Consider the following 9,867-nt stretch of genomic DNA (forward strand, 5'->3'; position numbering starts at 1 on the left):
CCCCCGGGGGGGGCGGGTACGGCTCTGCCCCCCCTCACCCGCCCCGCACGAGGCCTGGCTCAGTGAAGTCGGGCCCGGCCCGGGGCGGGATGGAGGGAACTTCGTCTGCCTCCTGCGCGGGGCCTGGTCGTGTGGGATGGGCTGTATGAGGGGGGTTGCCTCGGGCAGGGGCTGGGCTGGAGCAGCGCTTCTCATCCGCTTTCGGACCAGGCCCAGCGCCCCACACTCCCGACCCCTCAGCGTGAGGGGGGGTCTGGCAAAGCTTCCCCCTGCGAAGGGAAAGCCACCCCACCTTTTTCTCCTGGAAAGGAGATCCCCTTTTTAAAATGCGTTGTTCCCCGCCCCTTCGCTTTTGGGTTGAGAAACACTGGAGTAAACGACCTTCCCTCCCCGCTTCTCTGCGTCCGGCTTCATCGATTTCACGGACGCTGGGGCTGCGAGGGCCCCCCTGCCCGAGGGGCAGGACGTCAGCGGGGTCGGAGGACCCCACGGGGCCAGGTGAGCGTCCCCGTGTCCAGCGTCGGTGCTTGCACCACTTTCGGGGGGGGGAGTCTGATCCGGACTCTGGAGACTCGGACGGTAAAGAAGTGTTTCCTTATGTCCGGTCTAAAACGGTTTTCCGGCGGTTTGTGACCGTTCGACCTCGTCTTCCCATGGGGCGCCCGATTCCTGGTGCACCCCCATGTACTTGCAGGCCGTCCTCGGACTTGCAACACAATGTTTCGACTTAAGCGGTTTTTGTAATTTGGAACCGATTTTTTTTCCCATAGGAAACAATGTTATAAATGAGAGATTGGTTCCTGAACCAAGGCCCGATACCTTATTTTCACCAAAAATAACCCAGAATTTTGTACTCAATCAATTATAGATGAGTAATATAGCTACATTAATGTATTTATATTGTAAGTAACAATCGTATTGATTTGGAAGGACTTCTTTGAGGTGACTTTGCTGAACTTTTTGACGGGCTCTTGGCTGGAGTCTTCTCCTTTTTGACGGGCTGTTGCTTGGAGTCTTCTCAGAAGTCTCGGCTGCAGGTTTTTCTGTAGTCTTGTCTGCTTCTTAAAGAAAGTGTCCAAGGAAGTTTGGACAGACGTTCTCCAGGGAGATGAGCGACACAGCGAACTTGTTCACCAGCGTGGCATTGGATCAAGCGTTGTAAAGTCAAACCTGACGTCATAAAGTTGAAACAGGGCATCAATTTATAAATGTTGTAGCGCAAAACGTTGTAAGCTGAGGACTGCCTCAGCAGTATAAGCTTGAACACACAGGTTTGGACACTTTGGATTCTGACGACGTTTCTGGGTTTCTCTTGTGAATCCTGTTTGTACACCTCATAAGGCTAACACTTGTGTGGCATCCTGCCGCATCCTTGAAGGCATCTCCAGGTGCCCCAGGGTGCTGCAGGAGCCTGCTGGAGAATCACCGTGTTAGTTACAGCTGCCTCGCAGAGAGCAGCACCTTTTGCCGTAGCCGGGTCTTCAACATTGTTTTTAAGAATGATCCCAAAGTCAAGCCCTGGAGGCAGGTGTGACTGGTGCCTCCTGAGTCTGGGGGGGCACAATTTGTGGGTGTGCCCTGGGGCGGCCCAAAAGTCCTGTATCCACTCCTATATTTCTGTGCTGCAGCTTAGTGCCCTCCTCCTACGCGCCACCGGCCTGCGCAGCAAAAAAACTGCCTCATCCTGAGTGGTACCAAGTTGGGGGGCCAATCTCAGGGGAGACGCATGCCTCCCCTACCAGTCACCTGTGCCTGGAGGTAACCAAGACAATCACATCTTTAACGTCCTGTGCTAGTCGTGGAACAGGTCATTAGTCTGCTTCCAACAAATCTAAAGATGCACAAGGATGGCAATGCAAAATTATTTATTATTTGTACAGCTGTAGTTTCTGAAGGCCCCATAGGTATCGCTCTAGCATATTTCCCAGAGCTGTTTATCTCTAGGGAGTGACCGGTAAGCTGAAGCTTGCCTGAGATGGTGGCTTATTTGCTGCATATTCCCTTTTGTGTGTTGTGATCTGTATTAGAGCTGGAAGAAAATTAAGTAGTGTATGCATTGAAACAGTAATATGAGGGGTGACAGTTTTTGGTGTAGGTAATTTGGCATGGTGATTAGTAGCGGACAGCTAAGTAATGTTTCGTGTGGTACCATTGTTGTTGCTCCAGAAATGTAAAGCCAAATGCAGTGAAGCACTTAAGTACATCCAGCTGAGGGTTGATCTCAGTTGGACAGCTGAAGGATTCGATGATCTGTCCTTTACCCCTCTCCTCTTCCTGGAGGTTGCAGCCCTACTCTCATTCCTGCATGAATTTATCTAATTATCTTTTGAACCTGATTAAATTGTTGGCCTCTACTATAGCTGTACCGATGTATTGGTCCATATCGTATTGGCACCAATAAAAGGAAAATTGATGTTATCGGAAATTGGCTTTCTTTGGCCAGTGTAGCCGATAATGTCACCAATAAATGCTTTGTGCATGCGCACAGCCGCAGCATGAACACAGTTTTTTTGGCCCTGTTTAGCCGATAATGTCACCAATAAATGCTTTGTGCATGCGCACAGCCGCAGCATGAACACAGCCGGGAATGCATCCCAGCAGCTTGGAGAGCAGCATCTTGCCAGTAAGTCTGTGTGGGGGAAGGGATGTGAGGGGTGCAAATCGAGGCCCCTGCAGTGAGGGAGAGAGTGGGGTGGTGCTGAGGCAGAGGCAGGCACTGCCCAACCACAGTGTGGCAGGGCTTGAGAGGGAGCTAGGGGCGGCTTGGGGAGGGGGGGAGGGATGGGGGCTGCTTGTTGCAGGCTCAGGGTCAGGTGCTGCACTGGCCTCTTCCTGAGTGGGGGTTGCACTCGGAACAGGCAGTAGTGGCACTGGGAGAGTGGACTATGGCAAATTTTGGGGTTGCCGTAACCTACCTGTAGCCCCCCCTCCCAGTACTGCCACCGCCCGTCCCGCCTTCCTGCCCCAAACGTAGCCCTGGCCCAGCCCCCCGCCCCCACCCTGGAAGAGGGTAGCGCAGGCCCTGACCCTGAAGCAGGCAGTCTTCCCTCACCCAGTGCACAAATCTGGGGGGTACATGCCCCTCATGCCTCCCCCGGGGGTGTGAACACGCCTCCGGACAAGCCACCTGCAGCTCTGTTCCACATCCTGCCCTGACACCAGCTGGGCAGCACCTGCCCCAGCCCCATTCCCTCCCTTACTGTGGGGGGCCTCGATCTGCCCCATGCCTCTTACTCCCTGCAGACTTATCAGTAGGACGCTGCTGTCCAAGCTGTGTGTCAACTATTGGATCGGTTTTAGCTGATAGGGCTGGTTAATAATCGGCCAAAAAAATATTTATCGGTGCACCCCTAGCCTCTACAACATCTAGTGGCAGCAAGTCCTACAAGTTGATTACACATGGTGTGGAAAGGAACTTCCTTTTCTTAGGTTTTAAACCTACTCCTTTGATTACTGAGGTATTACATAATGTCACTCATGAAAAGGTGATATTCTATATTAAATGAGTTTAGAACAAACTTATCAGAATAACCCCTGTGTTTTTTTAACAATAATTGTATTGCTACTATTGTGCTTTAGTTCTGACACTAGTTTTTTTATCATACCAAGTTATCACAAGAGCTAGGACTCAATGATTCATTTATGTGGTTTATAGGAACATCTAGTTAATCTTTAGATTGTAAATTATAGGAACAGTAACGCTTAGGTAAATCCAAGGTATGAGGCATATCTCTGAAGTTGCTGAATGTGCCTATTTCCAGATTTCATGACTGATGGTATGACAAGCCCATGTGTGCATGGGCTGTGACTACACATTTTTGTGCACTGTTGTTCATGTGGTAGAGACCGTTTTGGTTATAACTGGTAAACACGCATTTAATTTTGAAGGTTTCAAACTCCATGCACAGGTGTTTGCAGGATCTGTTTCTGGGCTCTGACAACTGTCTCTTCTTTCAACATGCTCTTCATGAATCCACTTACTCTTCTGTATTAATAAAAAAACAACACTGAATCAAATCAAAGACAAATTCAAAAGCAATAATCTGAGAAAAGCAGTTTAGCTGCTCATTTCCATCCCTAACATCTTGTATACTGCAAAATCAACATTTAGTTGCTGCCATGCGTACTCTTACAATCTTACTACAATCTTATTTTTGCAGAAGTCTGGGGAAAGGTATTTTTCCTTTTTTCTAGGCAAGAGAGAGCTGACAAGGCTATAAAAGGAAAGGCATGAACTTGTGCATTTTCCAACAGAAGAGTATTTTTACTGCGCTTGTAACTCTTCACCTCTTTGTCAGTTATGATGATAATCTATATTTAGGTTCTGGCAGGTGATTGTCTCCTTCCAGATCCAGTACTTTGCAGATATACCACTCTTCAAATTAGGTGTCAATTAAGGACGTATAAAAGTGGTGAAGAGAATGTGACTGAATACAGAATCTAACTTTTTTTTTTAATAATAGGTTGGAGGAAGTGAATTTGTGCAGTTCATTATAGTCAGTTAAATGAGAAGCCGATACATTTTTATTTCATATATCATATGGGCGCAGTGTCCTTTGTTGAAAGAACTCTGTCGCCTCAGTTTCCAGGATCTTGACACTTCCCTCCCCCACAAATTTAATAATTCGGCTACAACTAAATAGTATGCAAAAGAGCTGACTCTGGTCTACGTACTACAAATAATTACAAAAAAGAATTCCACTCAAAAAAGAGATTGAAGTGCCTGTATTTTTAAGTAGCTATAAAGAATATAGTTGTACCAGAAGAATAATATTATTTATGAGCTTTTATACATCTATCATAACAATAATTTGAAATAAGTTTCCAGAACTAAGCAAGCAACCTAACTTTTTTTTAAAACTATTGTGATTTGTTTTTGTAATACCTAAGTACTTTTATTCTTCATTGCCCTGTCTAAACCTAAATAATTGATGAATCTCCCCTGCAAAGTAATCCTGAAAGGAAGGAGGAAAATTTGAACCTCACAGTGAATCTTCAGTTTTGAAGAGTTAATGGCCCTCCAAGGACATGTGTATGTAGTAATTGTGTTCTCCACAAGGTCTGCTCCCTATTCATTAAAGAGCATTATCAGCATGGCTCCTTGACCCACAGCTTGAAGCCTTCACATAGAAGTTGTAAGCAGGTTTCTTTAAACTAGGGCAGTTGTGCATCAAGCTGACATTGTACTGTTTGTTGTTACCTGGTGTTCATACTTTCTGAAATCAGCATGGTCTCTACATTATTTAATTCCAACTGCTGTACTCCCAAGGATATTTTTGAGACAGGATTTTGTTTTAAAGATATTATCAGGTATTTTGGGCACAAATTTCAGATTTTATAAAGAGATACTTTTTAAGGAACAAGTATTTAATAAGAATGTCTCTGATTTTAACTCACCTAAGAAAAGCATTTTGTTAGATCAAGAGAAGTCAAAAACAAAATAGTCTTGGTTGATGTTCTTCAGTTGAATACAATACGCCCATTAAAGTAACAGAGTAAATTATGAAAAATTGGTTGTTTTTTTTAATGTTATGTTTTAAATAATTGAGTAAGTCATTGAGACCCTTAAAATAAAAGCTTTAATAATGCATTTAAAATTTTGTTTGTCACAGATGGACCAGTCGTCTCCAGCCTACATGCTTGCCAACTTAACCCACTTGCATTCTGAACAGCTTTTGCAGGGCTTGAATCTTCTTCGCCAACATCACGAGCTTTGTGACATTATCCTAAGAGTTGGCGATGTCAAGATCCATGCCCACAAAGTGGTGCTTGCCAGCATCAGCCCATATTTCAAAGCCATGTTCACTGGAAATCTTTCAGAGAAGGAGAACTCTGAGGTCGAGTTCCAGTGCATCGATGAGGCAGCACTGCAGGCCATAGTTGAGTATGCGTACACGGGAACTGTATTCATCTCGCAGGACACTGTTGAGTCGCTTCTTCCAGCTGCAAATCTTCTCCAGATCAAACTTGTACTGAAGGAATGCTGCACATTTCTTGAAAGCCAGCTTGATCCTGGCAATTGCATTGGGATTTCTCGTTTTGCAGAGACGTATGGCTGCCATGACCTCTATTTGGCTGCTAACAAATACATTTGTCAAAACTTTGAAGATGTTTGTCAGACTGAAGAGTTTTTTGAGCTGACACATTCTGAATTAGATGAAATTGTTTCCAATGACTGTTTGAATGTTGTCACAGAAGAGACGGTCTTTTATGCACTAGAATCTTGGATCAAGTATGATGTGCAGGAGCGGCAGAAGTACTTAGCGCAGCTTCTACACTCTGTCCGATTACCACTACTGAGTGTTAAGTTTCTCACTAGATTGTATGAAGCAAACCATCTTATTCGAGATGACCATACTTGTAAACATCTACTAAATGAAGCCCTGAAATACCATTTCATGCCTGAACACAGACTTTCCCATCAGACTGTGCTGATGACAAGGCCTCGTTGTGCTCCTAAAGTTCTTTGTGCTGTAGGAGGAAAAGCTGGACTGTTTGCGTGCTTGGAGAGGTAAGGAGCAGTAAAATTTAAACTGTTTGAGTTACGCTAGCAGGCATGCCTGAATGTAACCTTCCTGATCAGAGTTGAAACAGACTTTATGTTGGGAACTGCTGTGTTTGTGTAACTGGGGCTATGTCTTTACTGTACAATGTAGTACCAAACAGACACCCACCCGAGCTAATTCTAGTTAGCTAGTTCTTAGCTGGGGTCATTTGAGCTTAAACTTAGTAGGGGTCATAAGAGCCCTGTATTCATTCCTGCCCAGGGCAGGGGGTCAGACTAGATGATCTGCTCAGGTCCCCTACGACCCTACTTCTATGAAACCAGTATCTGAAGCAGTGTAGTTTCATTAACAAAGGTAGAGCACCATGTTAGTGCACACCTGCTTTAGCACACATGCTAAAGACAAACATAACATTTGTTAGTAACATGACTATTCTCACTCTGTTTTTACCTGGATTTCTTTTCTGGGTTTTCACAACAATATTGCTTTTATTTTCCTTCTGGTTGCCTCCCTAGGTTGCCAGAACTATAGAAATGTCACCTAGGGGCAGGCTTTTGTACCCCACTACTTTATCTCATGAAGAAAATTTTGACTTACAATTTTATACAAGAAATGTATGAATAAGACTGACTCAAGTCTTTGATTATAACATAGGTTTATATTCTCTGCTAAAGACTCCAGGTTTTATTATCTTAAAACCATTGAGGCTGAAAGTCTTCATGCTTGTGCTCTGTTGGCAAAAAAGTTTTGTTGCCTCTGAGAATGAGGTTAGAGAATACTGTAATAGAGAGTCTTGTCAAGTTCAGAGAATTAAGTGGAGAATTTAAATTTAGGACTCTTAATCATCATCATTGGAGAATCCCTTGCTGTTGAGGATGATTGTCTCCCATAGTTGTCTTATCTGTGGGTCCAAAGATGGCTAACGAGGCTGATCTGGGATCAAGAGACTGTTGCAACTCAGGCCCCTGTTTTCATGCGGGGTGGGTGGCTTTGGGTTCTTGATTCAGTCCGTGACGTGCTGTTTCTGGCACTTCTGCTTTTCCAACTCCTGTTGTCAGTGTAAGGTTTCAAAGTACTGAGTTCCTTGCAGCAGACTTCTTCCATTTGGGGCAGCCCTGGGCAATGGTCTTCCACAAGTTGATGTTAATTTTGCTTTTTTTTTTTCCAAGTTGGCCTCAGGGATGTCCTTGAAGTGCTTTCTCTGCCCTCCTCCAGCATCGGCCTTGATTAAGTGGGGAGAATAAAACTTGCTTCAGTGGAATCCTTCACGCTAGGACTTTTATTGCCTCCAAATTACAGAGAAGGAACTTTAGTTTGGTAGCGGGATAGTTCAGAGATCAGAGCAATGGCATTTGGTGTCTCTGTGAAAATTCAAGAAGAATTGAGAGTATTGTAAACCTTGTGATGTGCTGGATCTTGTCATGCTCGTGTCAGTACAGCTTATTAGAGGCATGACACTGAAATCTAAAAATTCTGCATGCACCAAACAGGCTTCAAGTCACAAAGCTAGATTGGGCCAAAGGATGCTGGTTGGAAGGAGTGTGGAAGATAATGCAGGGCCACCAGCTCTTATCATTTTTTAGCTTAAGGGAAGATGGGTGTGCTCGGCTATGTGCCAGGTAGGGAACATGAATACCAGTATCATCTTTTAGTGATCGCTTACAATTTTATCAACACTACAGCCCTTATAGCCATTAAGCAAGGTTTTCTGTCCTCAGCTGAGGAACCAAACAAATAATTCCTTTTCCCTCCCCCTTTCATTCTCTTTCATGCTACACATTAGGTAGCAAAGAGGTTGTCCCAGGTCACTCTGAGAATAGACTCCTAATAATCAGAATCTCTGTTGCACTTTTTAGGGGGGTGTCTGTCTGATGCACAAAATCTGTATAAATAGAAAAAAAAAAAACCTTTTCTTTTCCCTGATCCTCTTATTGTTTAGTATTATTTGTAGCACTGAATTAAAATAGTCAGATAAATAGTTTTTTTGAGGTTGACAGCATGCCCTTGTTAATAGTGTAAAAGAATCTTACACTACTCTAGGCTGAACTACTCGTGTTGTTTTGTTGAAGCAGAAGTGTTTAGATCAGGGGTCGGCAACATTTTTGGGCAGAGTGCCAATTAACGCCCCAACCTCAACTTATAAGATGTTGGCATGCCAGGGGTGGGCGCCAGGGGAGCAAAGAGGGGCCTGATCCTTGTTGTGGCAGCGCAGACCCCAGCCCCTTCCCTGCCATCCACCCAGAGGTGCATGTGCACCCAGCATCAACAGTGAGCCGGGCCAGAGCTCTGCAGACATCAGTACAGCGACTTGTAGCATTCCCGCCACCTGCTGTAAGTAGCTCAGGCTCTGTGGCAGGTGGCAGGGGCATGCCCAGAGCCAAGGCTGTTCGAAGCAGGCAGTGGGGAGGCTGCAAGCCACTTCACTCAGGTCTGCAAAGCATGGGCCTGGCTCATTGCAGACAGCAGGGGAGGGGCCAGGGCTGCGCTGCCACAAGGATTCAGCCTTTTACTGCTCCAACCCAGCTCAATGCGTTGTAGTCCCAGGCTCATGTGTAAACCTGGCATCTGGGAGCAGTAGGCACAATATGCACCAGAGTTTATTTCATGTGTAGAAATGTTCTACATGTGTTCTCATTAGGATTTTCTTAATTTTGCCACATTTGATTGGATACAACTTAGTTTTCTTTTATCAGAGTGATAAATTCAAAACAGCAGAATACAGAGTTGTAAAGCTAGGAATAGTAAGTTTTTTGGTTTTAAAAAATTAAGATATTTAATGTTTCATAGTAATTTTCTGTTCAGTCCAAGGAGGGTGTTGAATGGTGGAGTGGTCACTCTAGAGCAGGGGTGGGCAAAATGTGGCCTGGGGGCCAAATGCAGCCTGCCAGGCCACTCTATCTGGCCCACAGGGCCCCTAAAAATTTTAGAAAATTAATATTAATCTGCCCTGGGCTGCCTGTCATGCAACCCTCAATGGCTTGCCAAAACTCAGTAAGTGGCCCTCTGCCCAAAATAAATGCCCGCCCCTGCTCTCGAGCTATCTGGTTCTCCTTGTACAGCAGGAGTGTCAAACATACGTCTCTTCTTAATAATCTGGGGCTGTTTTGCAAAGTCCCAGTGATATCCGCTTCTTTAAAAGAAAAAGAAAAAAAGCCTTTCCTAATACTTGTAGAAATCAATGGGTTTCTATTACACTTGAACATTTAGTAAATGTTCTGTAACAGGGAGTATGCTTCATTTAGTTTTTATTTGTATTTGCCTCTCTTCTGCTGCAGTTTAAAATCAAGGACTTTAAACATTGTGTCATGATATACAAAGCTTACCCTGCTCCCACATCTATTCAAGATGAAGGGAGGAGGGA

The 9,867-nt window shown here is 44.7% G+C and overlaps 1 protein-coding gene across 2 annotated transcripts in view; it reads left to right on the forward strand.

Moving 5' to 3' along the window:
• The first annotated feature begins 20 nt into the window (after positions 1–20).
• KLHL28 (kelch like family member 28) overlaps positions 21–9,867 on the forward strand; it is a 17,813-nt gene continuing 7,966 nt past the window's right edge. The window contains exons 1-2 of one of the 2 annotated variants that reach the window (XM_006024856.2): positions 21–498; positions 5,613–6,511. In XM_006024856.2, the coding sequence (XP_006024918.1) occupies positions 5,613–6,511 (899 nt within the window). In that variant the 5' untranslated portion in view covers positions 21–498. Of the gene's footprint in view, positions 580–5,612; positions 6,512–9,867 lie in introns of both variants that reach the window. The other variant, XM_025205622.1, reaches the window with a different exon arrangement.

Source organism: Alligator sinensis, unplaced genomic scaffold, assembly GCF_000455745.1.
Source record: "Alligator sinensis unplaced genomic scaffold, ASM45574v1 scaffold358_1, whole genome shotgun sequence".
In the NCBI taxonomy this organism is placed as follows: Eukaryota; Metazoa; Chordata; order Crocodylia; family Alligatoridae; genus Alligator; species Alligator sinensis.